Source organism: Hypomesus nipponensis, chromosome 1, assembly GCF_054491055.1.
Source record: "Hypomesus nipponensis isolate SF chromosome 1, ASM5449105v1, whole genome shotgun sequence".
Taxonomy (NCBI): Eukaryota; Metazoa; Chordata; class Actinopteri; order Osmeriformes; family Osmeridae; genus Hypomesus; species Hypomesus nipponensis.
This window is the reverse complement of record NC_140361.1, coordinates 7,188,985-7,206,227: the sequence shown is the minus strand read 5'-3', so window position 1 is coordinate 7,206,227 and position 17,243 is coordinate 7,188,985. Positions and strand designations below refer to the sequence as shown.

The 17,243-nt window shown below is 44.5% G+C and overlaps 3 protein-coding genes across 3 annotated transcripts; 1 reads left to right on the top strand and 2 right to left on the bottom strand.

The window, feature by feature from the left end:
- Positions 1–746: 746 nt before the first annotated feature.
- LOC146302259 (protein RD3) lies at positions 747–1,690 on the top strand. Its single transcript, XM_084699008.1, has 2 exons — positions 747–1,048; positions 1,324–1,690. Exons 1-2 carry the CDS (start codon positions 747–749, stop codon positions 1,688–1,690), a joined length of 669 nt encoding a protein of 222 aa, XP_084555134.1.
- A 515-nt stretch (positions 1,691–2,205) lies between these two features.
- On the bottom strand, positions 2,206–6,532 carry stx5a (syntaxin 5A). The gene is made up of 10 exons (XM_084672188.1): positions 6,406–6,532; positions 5,603–5,853; positions 5,388–5,458; positions 5,165–5,220; positions 5,006–5,076; positions 4,675–4,848; positions 4,428–4,509; positions 4,039–4,142; positions 3,755–3,876; positions 2,206–3,578 (listed from the first exon to the last, which is right to left on the bottom strand). Exons 2-10 carry the CDS (start codon positions 5,663–5,665, stop codon positions 3,419–3,421), a joined length of 903 nt encoding a protein of 300 aa, XP_084528314.1. The 5' UTR covers positions 5,666–5,853; positions 6,406–6,532; the 3' UTR covers positions 2,206–3,418.
- Positions 6,533–8,646: 2,114 nt separating this feature from the next.
- Positions 8,647–17,211, bottom strand: vegfba (vascular endothelial growth factor Ba). The gene is made up of 8 exons (XM_084671681.1): positions 15,802–17,211; positions 14,250–14,295; positions 13,809–14,005; positions 13,655–13,728; positions 13,516–13,548; positions 12,664–12,735; positions 11,629–11,832; positions 8,647–11,534 (listed from the first exon to the last, which is right to left on the bottom strand). Exons 1-8 carry the CDS (start codon positions 15,877–15,879, stop codon positions 11,513–11,515), a joined length of 726 nt encoding a protein of 241 aa, XP_084527807.1. The 5' UTR covers positions 15,880–17,211; the 3' UTR covers positions 8,647–11,512.
- Between the last annotated feature and the right edge of the window lie 32 nt (positions 17,212–17,243).

Sequence of the window (17,243 nt, the reverse complement as noted above, 5' to 3'; positions counted from 1 at the left end):
GTTAAAAATCCCCAAGGCCCCCTGCTGGGAGAACTAGAGCCATTGAGACAAGGTCCACACAGAAAGACACATGGATGGATAAGACAAAACAGCTCCAGGTGTGCTTATGAGTAATACCTGTCACTCTCGATTAGTACAGGATTACATTCATTCTCAATCACACACACACACACTCACATACTGTCTACTGTGGACCTACATGGTAGCAAGGTAGTCAAGTAGTGGTGTTTGTAAGAGGGAGCTTTATAAGACTTCTCTGGAATTTCAGTTTGGCCTATGGACGTAGACTTCTCATATGTTCACGGTTAATGATGCTGCATTACCCTTCTTCTTAAAAGAAGACTTCTATTTGGCAAGATTATCCAAAGGTGTCAATCAGATTTACAGACTTTAAAGGTAAGCAATCAGTTTAGCTAACCTGTACATTTGGATCCACAGTTTGCATGCCATAAACTTTATCTTGAAAACATTTATGATATTTGCCATAACTGTGTTCCATACTAAATGTTATTATGAAATGAATTAGTTAGTTGTCAACAAATGCATTGCAGTTGTATGTGTGGAAATTACCTTAGAATAATGCTCCCAAATTTTCAGACAACATCAGCAAGACTATGCAACCTCCTTCTCCTCTGTCTCCCTTTTCCCCTACACCCACTTCTTTCTTTGACCAACCCTTATTTTCTCCCTTTACCCCCTCACACCCACATTTGTATCTCCCTCACCTCTACCCCTTTCTTCTTCAGATGTTCCCTTGGTCAGCAGTGTTCTCCCTGGAACCCAAGGTCCCCGGACAGCGAACAGCAGAGGAGCTGGTCACCAACACGCTGATGCTCGAGCTGGGGGCCATGGTGAAGCGCACTGAACGCATTCGCCTGGAGAGGGCGACAGAGGGCCGGCGCCGCCGGAGCTCATCCTCTGCAGACTACAGCTGGCTGGCGGCCCCGCCTGCCATCCAGCCCTATGAGCTGACCCCCCGCGACCTGCTGGAGCTACAGGACCTGTGTGCCAAGGTCCCTCCACCGGAGTGTGGCCCTGTTATCGCCAGGTGAGAAGAGAGCCGAATCAGCCGTCTCATATAGTGATCCTCTTACGCCCCAGCTAAACACACTGCTCCCCTGCTTTCTTGCCACTGGCATCCCAAATCCTATTTTCAAACCCTAAATCAAGTTTCATTGAAGGCTACAGGTGCAGCTGTTCATCCCACTTTACAACCATCATATGCAATCCAACATATCGACATAGAAATGTTGCTTTTGTCATTTCCCAAAAGGATTTTATTTTTTAAATCACACTTTATCTTTGACCGTTTGGCCCTGTCAGGTTCAGGAAGCTGGTGACTGAGTTGGAGCCGGACGTCCACGAGGTGCCACGCCTCTTCCGGACAGTTCTGCTGGACACTGTGGAGGGGATAGACGCAGACGAGAACCTGAGGCTGCAGGCAGCACGCTTCGACAAGCAACGCAGCAAGAGCCTCTCTTTCGTCTCCTTCCGCTCCAAGTTCCGCACCATCCCTTTCAGGGGCGGAGCCCTGGGCGGTTCCCGTGGAAACCTCCAGGAGGAGGCCTCTTGGTACGAGGAAGACGAGGTGGATGAGGAAGAGGAGGTCAATGCAGCGAGGGGAGCCAAGAGGGGCAGGAGTCGGAGCATGCCTGACATCACACCAATAGAACAGAGTGCACAAGGCTGAGGGAGGGAGAGGCTGCTTGGGTGAAAGGAAGGAAGAGACAGATAGAGAGGGGAGGGGTGGGGGGGTGTAGATGGTAAGATGAGAGGCTAGGTGGATGGACGTTTTTTATTTTGTTAATATTCTGAATGTTGTGTAAAAATAATTATATATATATAACATATGTATAACAAATGAGAATGTGAATAAACCGTTGTTTTCAAAATGATAAGATATTCTTATGTTTGGTGCCAACGACAACAAAAAAGTAACTTATGTGCATGGAACCTACACTTGACCAATAAGCTTGGCCTGAGAACTAAAACTCATAACATCAATGTAGATCAACTAATGTGAGTAATGTATTAATTTAGCAGACCCTTCATCCAGAGCGATGTAGAATACCAGGGATTTAAACCTGCAACCTCTTGATCTGCAGGTAAGTGTTCTAACCACAGAGCTTATAAACATCCCTATAGACTTTCAAAAGCTTTTACTCAGGCACAATCTTCTTAGGGGGAAATAAAACAAGAGCCCCCTTAGACAATATTCCCATTATTCTTTTAATATGCACTTCTTTCATTACATTATCACTATTTGCACTTTATACACTGAATTCAAGGCATTTGGCTAGAAAAAAGGGAAAAATAGCTTTTTCTTAAAAAGTTCTGGTCATTAAATAACAGGCTGTACATAGACTGTCTGCCCTCAGAAAGAGAGAGCAATATAGAGATAGACCATCTTAAAGGTCCAATCTGACAGCTGTAGAGAAGATAAAGGAGTTTTGTGGAGTGTCACTTCACCAGAGTATGCTTTCAGGTCTGCATTGTCTGGTCATAATCAGCATGCAACATCTGGTCACACCACCTGCCCCAAGTTGCCAACCTGACAAATCAACACAACCCGTTGACATGGGAACCGGGCCAGCGGCAATGTGTTCCGTCAAGAGAAATCAGACTGTCCCCATTAATGACCAGGTGCACATTGTTATGACTAGAATTTGCAGGTAGAAAGCTCCCTTCAGTCAAACCCACATTGTACACTGTACCTTCACACTGCAAGCTGTTAGGACCATGACAGAAAATCAAATGTCTTTATAGTACTCATTTGGCAAATGTAACACCCCCCCCCCTTTCAAACTGTGATTGTGAACAATAGATGATAGTCTCTCTTCAATAAAAAGAGAATAACAAAGTAGAACATAAACCCTAAAGATTAGAATTTGAGAATGACATATGTGTGCCCCTTTTTTCACAGACAAGAAATGGGATAAGCACTTCCTGTTACAACCAACCAATCGTCTATGACGATAGGGGAGGGGGTAATCAAAACCAAATAAAAAACTAGTTTGCAGAATCAAACCATTAAATAATATCCATTTTTGATTAAATGTTTATGGTCAGTTAGTCTAATATACCATACAGAGCAGAGTGTATTCTGCTAATCCTATTCAAAGTGGGTTTAGATAATTTATCCAGTCATTAGGGTTATTACAGTCTCTCCAGGTAGAGAATAGGTCAGTCGAACCAAAGGTGTGAGAGAACCTCTCTCTTCACTCTCTTCACTTTGAGACACTTCGAGATGGCAGACTACTGGAATTTCTTCATTTGCGTCTTGGACCATCCATTACCTCTTCCTGTCGGTGCCTTATGTGGTTATGGTAACAACCCCTTCCTCTCGGCCATTGTTCGCCCTCGCACCCCCCCCCCCTCCCCCTCCCATCGTCCTGGTCCATCAGTCGCCTGCCGCCTCTCAGGCGAAGAAGACCACAAAGACAATGAAGAACACAATGAGGACGAGGAAGATCTTGATCATGAGCCAGCGGTTGGAGGAGACCGACTGGAAGTATTTGAGGATTTCCGTGTGGGCCGCCTCCACATTTAACTGGGTGTCCTCCACATTGGCATCAATCCTGGATGGGGGGGGGACAAGGGGGTTAGATCTTATGCTACTGCTCTCAATTCAGATGAGTGACATGGTAGATATGGGTTGGGATGATGATTTGTTTCAAAACATGGTCACCCCTCCTCCGTCTTAACTTTCTCATTACTTTCTCGCCCCCTTGTCCACTTCTCCTCCTATCCTCACCTGGTGATGGTTTCCTCCTGCTCCTTCACCATGTGAGCCAGCTGTTGGAAGATCGAGCCCAGCTCCACGATGGTGCTCTCAATGTTCTGCATGGTGTCAGCCCGGCTCTGGATATACGAGTCCTGTGGCACACACACACACCAACGGGATCCCGATGAAACACACAAAGCGTGACACGTGAACGCACCAGCAGGAGAACACAAGCAGGCGTTGTGCACGGTGGAATAGGCTACCGTCACAGTAAGACAGGATTGCCGTGAAAGAGTTCATTCAGGTGTGTCTACCTGCTCGTCGATGAGCTGGAGCTGCAGCGGGTTGGCCTGGGAATCCATGTCGATGGCCACCTCGCCGTGACTCCGGGACTCATCCTGCATTAACACCGAGCTCTCTGGGAGGAGCATAGAACACACAGTTCATTGCACGGCAAAAACATTTTACCTGATATAGGATCCATTTTAATGATAGTATGTATGTAAAAGCTCTCTTGAGGAAGTTGCTTTGGATAAAAGTGTCTGCTAAATGCATAAATGTAATGGGCTAGTATGTTTAGAGCCAAGACATGCTTTCTTAAAGCAAGGACGTTACTAATAGACCTGGGTAATGGGCGATTTTTTACACTTAATGGTGAAATGTGCAGAATTCCAGGAGTGTGCGAGGAGGTGTGTTGACTTACTGAAGTTGTTGGCGTGGAGAGTAGATGAGGAGACGGGAGGCTGAGAGAACTGCTCTCTCCTGCTACGCTGCTGCTTCAGGTTCTGTAGGAAAGAAGAGCAAGTGAGGAGTGAGAGAAGGAATTTCTGTGGTGGAACACTTGAGTCACATTCAATAAGATCTACCATAACCTGATAAAACATGCAGTTGCCTCCAAGTTGCTCAACGCATGCATTAAAAATATCAAAAGTCTTTGGGAACAATCTTACCTCAGTTCGTACTTCTAGAACCGACTTGAAGTCATTGGACATGCAGGCCAGTTTGGACTGCAGGGAGACCACGATGGTGTTGGAGTGGGTCTGGATGTGGCGCCCCCCCGGGGCCCCTCGCGACCGCACCAGGTCCTGCAGCTGGGCTATCTGCTTGTTCAGGCTGTTTATGTCCTAAGGGACACACACGCGGCGGGGTAAGGGAAGAGTGAAAACAGAGACATGAGGAAAAGACCACAGGCCATAAACTGAGAGAAAAGATGTATTGCATTGTTTAAGGAGCCATAATTATATTACTATATAGGTCCAGGGCTACACCACAATACTTTACCTGTTTGATGATGTAAGTTAACTCCTCAATCTCCACAGCCTTGTCGTCAAACAGAGATTTTCTTTTAGCCACTGAAATGTGAAGACAAATGTGTTCATGCTTTTCATATGGTTTGTAGATACATTCACAAATACTGAAAGGGCACAAGGAGAGTCTTACATATGGTGAGTTTCTCCAGTTTAGCAAATGTGTTACTCAAGTCTCTTCCAATTCTCCTGGAAGAGAGGAATGCAGGATGCCGCTTGAATAAATTAATAATGACAACATTCTGTCTGCTTTGGTAGCATGTTGTACTGGTAGAAGTGGAAAATCGTTTTAAAAAGGTTACAATATTTTATTTAAAATGTTAATAATGTTAATCAGTAAGAGATGAGAAACTCACTTGGCCATGACTGTGAAGTCACTTCGCTGTTTGAGAGCACTGAGGGCCGGTTTACTGGGTTGAACACCATTCTATAGAGACAGTATAGGGGAGAAGAGAAACAGGGGTTATCGGCAAGATATAGTGGAGAAGCGATAGTCTGTTTCCTAGGTGCATGCAATGCTTGCTCTCATCCCCTGATAACCATATCAGCTTCACACCTCTATTCCACGTACCTGTCTTCCTTGAAGGGATTTGCAGGCCGACTGAAACTCGATAGTCCTATCCCGGCACGTCATTCTGCCACTGCAGATGACTCACCAAAGCACTAGACTGGGACGGTTAGCTACTGTGGATGATGAACAACTGTGGTATATTGTACAGAGTGGTTGGTTATCCTCGTCAATAGTCTCTGTTAGGCCAAAGCGTAGGACTACTTTCAGATCTGAGGCAGAGACCCGTGGCCATTGATGCTCCGATACATGTTCTGTGGTAAAACAATGATAACAAAGCAAATTGTTAACTAGTCTAACTAGCAATCTGACACAATGTTTGGCAAGGTTTTGAAAGAGTCTGACTGACGAGTTATCTAACGTTACATCGATCGTCTATAAACCACATACATAGTGCTAACAACAACGAAGCAGCTAACTATCTAGTAGCTAGAGAGCTAGCATCTATACACTGAACTAACGTCGACAGACGAAACACAGCCTTTTCAATTAAATTTTCAGTCTCTGTTGTGAAATCAAGATAGCCAGCTAGTTTGCAAGGGTGAGTGTCGTAGACATTTTCCGACAATAATCAAACTGTCATTCCGCCATGGAATGGGCCGAGCTAGTTAAAGAGCCCACCATCCTCCATCAGTCGCATACACAGCTGATTATGTGCGGCGGAAAGCTAGATAGCTAACGGCTAATTGCTAAATCGGCCGTCGTTTGTCCATTTACAGGTGAAACTATTCGACCCAAATCAAGAATGAATATAATTCAACGACCGCATGTAACGCCAATTTCACAATCTTATTGGTTTTACTTACTTTAACTGGCTATTCTTCAATACGACTTCATAAACCTCTAGATGTTTCCAACAAGCCGACTCCTAGTTAACTTGGAATCCGGGTTATTTCCGGATCCTGACGTCGCTGCCACGTCCACCAGTCCTTCTTTTAGCTCGTTAAAACTAGCATTGTCCACGTGGTGTCGCTACAATGCATGTTATCAAGACCGTTTCTGATTTTTGTCAATCGAATGATTACAATTGACTGTAGATAGTACAAATAATATGTAAAACCCTGATTAACTTAGTGTTGGAGCATTTACACGTTAAAATAAGAAGCCAAATGCAAAAGTTCACCAAAGTAAAAAGGGGCATACCCAGTTTTAGGGAGTAAGACTAGAAGCTGTGAGAGACAGGCTTAGCTGGTGATACGGCTACAGAAAGAAAACAGACAGTGATAACATCCAGAGCTTGCTCTGATCTCTTACACCTGCTGGTACCCGTACCCCTACCCAAACATGAGCTAGCATGTAGAGACCACAACTATGCCCTTACCTATGTTCTACCCCTCTCACCTTTCTTCTCCTCCAGCTCACCTTATCTCTCAACCTTCACCCTTTTCTCTCATCCTTTACTGTTCTTCCGTTTTTTGTTGTCTTATTACCTCTTTCTGATTCAGCTAAGAACTGACTGAGGCTACAATGAACAATAACAGGTATATAACAAGATATTGGGCACAGGGAGGGTAGGCTGATTACAAGTCAGCCTATCTTCCTGTTGACTCAATTATTCATTAGCTCCGATATCCTTCGGTTTACAAAGACTGATGAGTCAAAGCAGAACATTGGGATGCATGTTTCTGAAGCTGATAACAGTGTTTGTTTGTTTTTCATTTGTTCTCTGAAATCTGACAGGACTTTACACAACATTCACTTTCCCGTCAGATCTCTCTCTCTCTCTCTCTCTCTCTCTCTCTCTCTCTCTCTCTCTCTCTCTCTCTCTCTCTCTCTCCCTCCCCCCGTCTCTCTCTCTCTCTCTCTCTCACACACACACACACACACACAGACACACACACAGACAGACACACACACACACACACACACACACAGATACAATCTAAATACACACAAACTTGCAGTCGGATACCGTCCAGTACCTGCTTCAACACAGCTGCTGCTACAAAAGCAAAGGAAAACATGCCTGGCGTTTTTATCATTACAAAAACATGACTCCACACACACAGAAAGGTGGAAAAATACAGGAAACTGTGTTCACCAATGGTAGTGAAGAGAATGAGGGAGAGTTAAAGAGAGAGACAAACACAGACAGGGCCACACTCCACATATCATGACATCTCTGCAGGGTCAGTGCCAAGATGGCAGTAGAGCTGTGTCTCCACCATTGTTTATCACCAACATCAGAGGCCTCTGGTAGAAATGTACCAATGTCTGTAGAGAGGTTTAGAAACTGAGATTTAGGGACGAAAAGGCATCTCGGTCTCCTGATGGATGAGTCACTCCCTCTCTCCCTCCCTCTGTCTCCCTAATCTGCAGGCTGCTATATTTAGTTACTGGCTGGCCGCCCTCTCTGACAGGTAGGCCTGAATCAGCCTTGAGCTCTCTCTCTCTTTTTCTTTTGCGCTTTCTCTGGGTAGGGAGGGGCCAAAACACCAGCCGCATCCATCACACTCTCCCTCATGCACGCACACGCACACACAGTATGTGGAGATGGGAATGGCAATATTCAAAGTGTATAATCAGACTCTGAGGCCATTCATAACTAATCATTATACCCTGTTCTCTACAGCAATAATTAATTTGAGTATACTGTTATTAAGTATAGTCTTCAACAAAACCCAATACCAAATTCACAGGTTTTATCAATATATCAGCTAAATAAACACATACACAGACATACATAACTCGCTGGCCCCCCTCCCCTCCTGATACACACACACAAACACACACACATAACGCACGGTCAGTAATTCTGTAGTCCCTGACTCAGCACAGTTCAGATGGGGAGGAGGAGAGAGACAATATTATTTCTCATATCATCACGTCACTCAAACTCACACTCTGTCCCCAACTCCCAGGGTGCAACTGTAATCATCAGTCTGTTTATCTTTCATTACCGACAATAGCGATGAAAAAAGAGAGGTGGAGAGGAGGGAAGGAGAGAGGTGAATTGGAAAAGGGACATTCAATCTAAAACATTAAAGGGAGGTATTGGATCCAAACAAGACATTGTTAGACTACCAGAGGAAGAAAATAATCCTACATTCTACAAAAAATAAGACATTTCCTTTAATAACTGCTGTAACATTGCATCATGAACGTTTTGAACATTTCCTGGTAGTATCAACATTTTTAACAGCACATCACGTATGTTTACACGGACATTAAATGACGATTCATCGAAATACACTGTGACGCAACACAGCCTTGGTTTGTAGTACACATACATACACACACATTCACTCACTCACACATCCAATAGGGCACAAATGGTGTAGCAGCAGTAATAGCAGTATAATCATCATCACAAATATTACAACTGTGGAATAGACTGTGGCACCGGGTATGTATGACGGACAGAATGGATGCTCTAGGTGGCACACAACATCACAGTGGATTATAAGACGTTATAAGATCTTTAACATAGCTAGTGAAGTGATGATCTACTTGTCACAATAGTACAAAGACACTGGGTGCAAGGGCTACATGTCGAGTATACAGCACGTGTGTTGACAAGAACAGCTGCTACCACATTGATATTGGGTACTAATGAACAATATTGTTATTGACAAGCCATCTGCTTTATATCATACTGCTGAATGAATATAATGTAAAAGGCTAGTTCCCCTATGGTTTTTCAGCACAGTGTCATGAGTTTCTTGTCATGGGTATATCATGCAGAGCAACAAGCTAACTAGAGCAACAAGTGGCTAGACAAGAGGCACTGGCAGGAAACCTATAGTTACCCACAGAGTGTGCATTGGTGTTCAATAACCAATGTCAAACTACTACAAGACTATGTCTGGGTTTGCAGTCATGAGCACAATGCTGTTCAATGGAACTCAAAAACCTGTGAATAGCCGAATGAACCATCCAGGAAATAGCTTGATATGTTGTGAGTGGATCCAACTGATGGACATTAAAGTACAATTCTGCTACATCTGGGCCGATGTGTCAAGTCACAGTTTGTGTCATCAACGTGTGGGGTAAATCTGGGTCATTGAACACAGGATAGACAGCAGGAGAGCAATAACAGATAACAAACAAGTAGGTAGAAAAGGATTTATGAGTCAGGATATTAGGTTTCCATAGGTAGTAATACGAGGTAGTGAAAGGGGACTTGAGTGATTCTTTTAAGTGACAACATTAGTTCATTTAATGGCATGTCTAGAGTGCCTGCCTCTGTCTCTCAAAGGGCCCAACACTATTTCTTAGTGATGGTCCCTCTAAGACAAACAGACCTGTGGCTGTAGCCAATCAGAGACAAACTGTTCAAACAGTGATGGATTCGGACACAGAGCCAATCTCTGCCAGCATCAGCCAGGGGAGGTGAGGCCATGTGATTCTACCAGATAAATAAATATGTTCTGTTTCACATGACTAACAATCTCATCCTGGCGACACACATCAACAGAAACGAAAATACTGTTTAGCCAATGTTTCCATTGTACAGCACTGGGAACCAGTATATGCTTGGATTCTGTGTGATTATTTGAGTTACACATTTGAATGTATCATGTCCAGTTTTTTAAGCCAATGTGGCAGAGCACATGTTTAGATGCCTCGTGTGTACATAGCCGGCCACCCAGTGTGACTCTTTATGTAGACGGATTAGCGACAAACACAAAAAAACACATTCCCACAATAAACGTCTACAACATCTTTCAAAATACATAAGAAAATATAACATAAAATACTGTATACAAATATAATATGGTAGCAAAAACAACACAAAATATAAACATTTCTGAACATTTATTTTCCAAACAAGCTTATACTTACCTGCAGAAAACTGAAATTGTGAGCAAATGCATTAGTGGACACAATATATGTGTATCTGTATGTTTGCACAGTATATAGTGTATGCATGTATGTACAAACATACAGTATGTGTGTATGTGTGCACTTGTATCAACCTGTGGACGGCCGCCAGGCCTCATTATTGTCATTCCCCTCACTACCCTGCCTGAGTGAAGAGTTCTTTCACTAAGGGAGGAGTGTGTGTGTGTATGTGTGTGTGTGTGTGGGGGGGGTGGACACAAAAAGATAATCAAACAAATGGCAGAATGGGCCCTCAGTGATCCAGCCTGCGGCCGTATGCTGAGGGTGAATGACAGAGCGGGACGAAGGCATGGTAACCCATCTGTGCCAGTTACGGCGTGGACCACACAGGCTCAGCCTATCCAGCCATTCAAAACACTTAGCTACAAAACCACGAGGCTGCATGCTAACCCTTGTATGTAAACGACATACTGTATGGTCGCTGTCTGTGCTTGTGTGTTGGTTTGTGTGTGTTTACTACAAGGGGGCATTGCGGTCCTTCTTTCAAAAGTCCATCCATGTTGCCTTTTGCTTCACCCTGGCTTCAAACTCCTGATGACGTTTCTATTTACAAGTCAGTAGGGTTCCCCAAAAGAGCAGTTATATCAGGTACTCCATTGCCATCGCTGTAGCCTTGAACATTTCCTCGGTGAGTTCATCTGTTGCTCACAGGCAAAGACAACCCAGGCCCGCCATCAGAACTGATCATGAGTCTGGGAATTGTGAGCCTTGAATGCTGGGAACATGCGTCCCAGTCCCAGTTCGAGTGACAAATCCACTTCTTAATTTTGCCAGAATAACAAGTTACCTGTATACCCTGTCCCTATCTGGCCCCTTCTCTTAGGGCGATATGGGTGGCACATGCAAATCACAGAGAAGCCGTTAAGTGCACAGATAGTCATTTGATGACAAGATACACAACAGATACACAAACACAGATATACTCTACTGCAAAAATGGTATGTGAACATTTACATTTATGGATATTGGGGAGGGCCTGTTAGAGGTAATAAGAGAGAGAGATAGTAAGAGACAGAAAAAGATGGAGAGCAGGAGAGCAAGAAAGAAAGAGAGACAGAGATGAAGAAATCATCGCCTCCTGGCATCGCATCTAAAAAGAAAAAGTGAAAAAGAGAATCAGATTCTGATAGTACATGATGTATTGAAGGGTTTTCCTTAAAGTTTGTGGTCATGTGACAGCTAACCTGCAGAGTTGTGGATTGAGTCTCCTGCCTTTCTGAATGCAGTTCTCCAAAGTGACTGTACAATGGCACTGACACGATCGTAAGTCGACAACCCACTTCCTCCCCGGGCAGGGTGGGCATGGGGAAGCAGGGGTGGAGGGAGGGGAAGGGGGCGGAGGAGGGGTAGAGGGAGGATTAGGGCGAGGACCAGGAGTAAAAGGGGTTCTATGGATAAAAAAATGAAAATGTTTTGGTTAAAATTCAAACGCAGGAAACATGGGTTTATGATACAAATTCTATGCAATTCCCACAGTAGATTGAACGTCAAAAATATCTATGAGAGTCAGAGAGTCTATCTCTCTCTCTCTCACTCTCTCTCTTTCTCGGTTCTATGGTTCTTTTCCATACCACCAACACCACTTGTCACCTACATATTTGACTCTCTATCGTTCTATTCTCTATGGTCCTTTTTACCCATATGAACGGCTCTGTGAGTCTCCCTCGGTCCCTCCTGTCTCCCAGGCTGCATCTTGAGAGACGCCTGTGGGTACCAGACTATCTGGGGCGGGGTTAACCAACCCTCGCCCTCGTCTGGGAGGCTTCACCAACTTCATATAGTGACTTTAATGAAACGGCAGAGGCCATCTTTGTTTGGGCCTGGGATGGCTTGCCCCAGAGAAAAGAAGAAAGGGTTTGTGCCAGATTTATGCCAATTAGCCAGATTTCACACCTGCCATCGCATGAATGAAGCCAAAGCAGAGTGATGGATGGGCAGAGGAGACAGAAAGTCCAGACGAGGTGACATTTGACCCTACTGGGCGGAAATAACTGACAGGCTAACGGTAAAGGGAGCGAGATAAAAAAAAGGAAAACAAAGGCTGAATTCGCTCCCTTTCAACCTTTGTGGAGGAGGGTCTTGGTGCTTAAGTCCTACGTGCATGCAGGTACACATGTACATACATGCATTCCAGCATTCACACATGCACACACAGTGTCACACACACACAATAATTGTGCATGAGGTACATGCAGAGGTTAACATATGGAGGTTCAAACCTTCCAGTTTTCTTTCGTTTGGGTTTTCCTCTCTCCTTTTTCCGGCTTTTCCTGTTTGACCTGGGATCCTGTCTGTAGAAGACAACACACACATATGTGACACGCATAAGCAGACCACAGATACATCATAGTGTAAATACACAACACATTTTCAGCATTTCAACACCATTTGTGAACTTCCATATGGTCCCCTGGCCCAACTAGTCAAAAGAATGACTGCACCTCCATTTCCTGCTCTTAGCAACTCTCTCTCTCTCACTTCACTCTACCCCCCCAACCCCCTCTCCTCTATCCCCCCCTTTCTCCAGGCAGCAGGCACTGACTCCTGCCCAGCTTCAGAGGTCTGCGTCCTGCCAGAGAGTGACTTTCTCAGAGGGTCAGAGGTGGAAGGTAGGAATGGGGGGACCATGTGATACAGCATAGAACCTTATTAGCACCCCATACTCCCCACCCAGCCTCCACCAAGGCACACCATACCCACCGGAAGCTCACAGGCAACAACAAAACCTTATTTACAAGCTGCCACTTTGCACAGCTCACAATTACATTCTGTCACGAATAAGCTTCAGATAACTCCGTAATTGTGTAGTTAACATGTACAAGGGCAATCTGTTAATTTTGGTTCAGGACAAAACACATTGTTTTCCAGCAAAGCATGTTTCTTACTGAGTTTTATATGGGGGGGGGGGACGCATTAATTCATTATCAAATTAAGAGCACCTGGAGGTTGAGGTAATGCGTCTCTATGGAGACAGTGGGATGTGTCTTGTGGGTTATTAGAAGTCACACAGATGCCTACTCACCAAGGGGTACAGAGAGATAAACACAAACACATTCACTGCAGTGTAGTACCTTTCAGGGGTTGAGTGGAGCTCCTCTTTCAATCTAAACAAAAAGACAGCATTTAGGTGAAACCAATCACACACTGAGTGAAAAAGTATATTTACATATATGTGTATGAGTGGGTGAGTGTGTGTGCATGTGGGCTCACCTGCACTCACACTGGCTATGCTCAATAAAGGGCAGCTGGATGAGTTCATGCTTGAGAAAGGAGGTCTTCATGAGCTGCAGAGGTCAAACACACAAAGCTGGTTAAATGTGCAGAGTTTGCAAGTTTGTGTGTATGTGTGTGTGTATGTGTTTACCTCCATTGTGACTGTGTGTGTGAGTGAGGGCACACACTCCAGGGCCTCGTCAGAGCAGCAGCCGCCACAGCGGCGCACCGACACACACGAGGGGACGAAGAGGCTGTGTGTCTCCCCTGGCAACTCCCGCCACACCTCTACCAGTGTATCCCTGGGCTCACAGCCACTCCGGGAGTAGACCTCCAACCACCTCCTCACTGACGGTGGTGGTGGTGGGGAGTGTGTGTGTGGGGGTAGGGGGGGGGGTAGACATATATAGGGAGGGAGTGAGATTTACACAAATTGAGAGAGAGAAAAACTGACCTTTTGCGTACCTACTGTATCGCAAGGTCACACCCCCACCACATACCGACTCACAACACTGTATAAATTGTATATACACCTCATTCCAGCACACACACTTCATGCGTGCCTGGTTGAAAGTAAGGGAAAGGCATGTACCTTCTCTGGATTTGGGGGAGTCTGCAGCTGGTCGCCAGTGAGCTAGCTGGGTGGGAGGGTTGAGAGAGAAAAAGACAAGGAGAGGAAGAGCGATAGGGAGAACGAGACAGGGATGAGAAAAGCAAGGGAGAGAGAAAGCGACAGGGAGAGGTGAGAAATCCACTTGCACAGTTTACATTGCACTTGTTCTCATGACCTAATGTATGTGACTTCCCCTAGACCCATGTCCCGTGGTCAAAGACCTGGGTAACACCACATACCTTGACAAGGAAACAAACACCCCCACAGAGGCTCACACACAGACAGCATGCCATTATTGAGCCTAGCGTGTAGACCAAGGCCACTGCTGAGAGAATGTAGACTTTGCCCAACTGCCCCCTTTTAACCGCCTTGTCCCCCCTACACCTCCCTCCCCCCTCCCCACACCCAGCACCCTGTGCTCTCTCTCTCCTAGTTGCTAGTTTGCCCCAGATTGATTACAAGTGTGTGGCCATTTTGTGTGCACTCACAGTTAAAAGTACAAGAAGAGTAATGCCTGAAAGCAAATGTGGATTTCTGTAGTATGTGAGCAATGACACATACTGTACAGTCCGATTACATTACCCTCTCCTGCCAATGAGGACAAAGGTTGGAAATGACACACCAAACACACACACACACTGCAATAACAGTGGCAGGAAGCTCATGGTGCAGGGGCAATCCGTCTGTCTCTCACACACTCACACAAGTCAGATGCTCCCTGGAGAACAGACTGAGATGGATAGAGGCATTCAGCTGTGGGGTCCACTGTGTGTGAGTGTGTGCGTGTGTGTGTGTGTGTGTGTGTGTGGACAGAGAGAGACAGAAGGGAGCCCAACATCCATCTAACAGGATCCATCCGTCAAATTAGATACCATGCCATACTAAATGTCCGTGTCCTAAATGTGCAAAATGAGTATTAACTCCTTGTAAGGACACATGTACAGGATACAAAATGACAATTTACATAAAAGATACCCTGAAGATGTGTATTTATTGACTTATTTAATGTAGCGTCTAGAACCCTCGACTGGGATCTTGACAGGATTAACGTATCACAATGCCAGGAGCTGATCCCACGCAGCTTTGGGGCACAGCTTGTTCTTGATATAAAGACGCTAGACAAAAATAAAACCGTCACTCTGACACATGAAGGGGTGCATGTCAGTGAGAACGAAGAGTAAATTGACTAAACTGTCTTGGACTGATGTTTCTCATTGTCCAGTAACTCCAATAGGCCCATAGCTGCCTGGAGAAAGTATATGCTAGTCATGTTGTCGGGCAATGATGGTAGGCCTATAGTGCCAAGGGTGGGCCACTTTACGGAAATGTAGAATACAAAATAAAGACACATAAATAACTATTAAAAAACTAAAACTACTTGAAACGTAAAAAATGCATCCCAACGACATTACCAAGTTATTTCTTTCAATTACTTCTGTTAATGCAAAGACATGGGCCTTTACTGGAAAACTATCCCTCCTCCGTTACCCCTCCCAATAGCCTACCACCCATGTGGCAAAACTATACATACCTTGGCATGGGACGAGGATATTCTGGTGATCAGGAGGAATTGAAACATTCCTAGAATAACTTGAAGTATAATCCCCATTGTGCTGTTGCCTACTCCAAGAGGCACGCAAATTTTTTTTTTGGTCCAATCAAATTGGTTATTTTTGCCTTGTCTCTTCCTCCTCTTACCACTTGAATAAAAGCTTATATTCCACTTGTAGTTAACAGTCAAACATTGACAGCAATGTCATCGCTGTCCCTTTGCACATAGAATAAAAATGTCCCAATCAAACTGATGAATATCTATATCTTCCAGTCTATAGATTTCTTAGGAGGAGGATGTATAGACTGATATGACTTGGAATACTAGAAAAAACGTAAAGCCTATACAATCTAATTCAATAGGCCTATCTATTACGCGCAATAACGCACCGATATGAATTCAATAAAAACTATTAGAACAATTAAAGCGCTGCATTTGAGACAAATTTCTGTCTCATTAGATCAAATTTCACTTGACTCATAAGAACTTTGAATAATGTCCCTTAATAGTCTACTTCCTCTGGAATGGGTAAAACAAAAGCCGGTAACGTAATTCCATTGGTCGGCTCCCATTGAAATGGCCCGGTAAGCGTCAGGGGTGGCGTGATTTACAGGTCCATTTCCAGTCCCGAAGAAAATGTTTGGTGCGAACGTATCCTTATCACGTGAAACTGCCCAACAGCACATATATATATATATATATATATATATATTACCCTTTTATAAACTGGCCTCACAATATATTAGGCTATATTATTTCCGTTTATTCCTCCGGCAGCTTCAGTGAGCCTGTCTTCAATCATGTTGGCGACAGTGCCGCACACTTCCATGTCACACTGTTGGCAGAGTGAATCCACCGCTTTTTGGTAAAATGACGTTTCGTTCACAGCGCATCAAACCACGACTTGTCCTTCATCAAATCTCGTACAGAAGGTTGGAGTCTGAGGCGCACTATCGGTTTACAAATAGAGAGGGTCTGGAGAGTGAGTCTGCGTTTGTTATGATCGCTCTCCTCATTTCCTTTGCCCTTCAGAGAATAATTTTAAGACGCACTCGGCGCAACTCTGGATTCCGCGTAACCGTTGCACTGCCAACTTTTTCCAAATGGGACGAACGCACCCGCGCACGGCATACAGGTGAACCTCCCCCTGTTATTCGTCATTCAGCCTGCAAATCATTTACCAGGGCACCACTTCACTATCAATACCTCCATAAAACCCATTAGAACAATTATAGAAGACAGCAGTGGAAAATGTTTTCTACTACCATTTTAACTGTATTTTAACTGTGCTCTCATCCTCTCCTATACCCCTGCTCTACCAGCCATCTCTTTCAGAGACACTCACATGTTCCCTCTCACTGCCTAAAGCACAAAGGTTAATATATATATATATATTTATATATATATATATATATATATAC

Coding starts and splice junctions, on each gene's coding strand:
- LOC146302259 (XM_084699008.1), top strand. CDS start 747: ATGTTCCCTTGGTCAGCAGTGTTCTCCCTGGAACCCAAGGTCCCCGGA. Junction 1,049..1,323: donor TGTGGCCCTGTTATCGCCAG/GTGAGAAGAGAG, acceptor TGGCCCTGTCAG/GTTCAGGAAGCTGGTGACTG.
- stx5a (XM_084672188.1), bottom strand. CDS start 5,665: ATGACGTGCCGGGATAGGACTATCGAGTTTCAGTCGGCCTGCAAATCC. Junction 4,849..5,005: donor TAACTTACATCATCAAACAG/GTAAAGTATTGT, acceptor TGTGTCCCTTAG/GACATAAACAGCCTGAACAA. Junction 4,143..4,427: donor TCTCCACGCCAACAACTTCA/GTAAGTCAACAC, acceptor TGCTCCTCCCAG/AGAGCTCGGTGTTAATGCAG.
- vegfba (XM_084671681.1), bottom strand. CDS start 15,879: ATGGGGATTATACTTCAAGTTATTCTAGGAATGTTTCAATTCCTCCTG. Junction 12,736..13,515: donor CTCCACTCAACCCCTGAAAG/GTACTACACTGC, acceptor TGTCTTCTACAG/ACAGGATCCCAGGTCAAACA. Junction 11,535..11,628: donor CTCAATCCACAACTCTGCAG/GTTAGCTGTCAC, acceptor TTTTCTTTTTAG/ATGCGATGCCAGGAGGCGAT.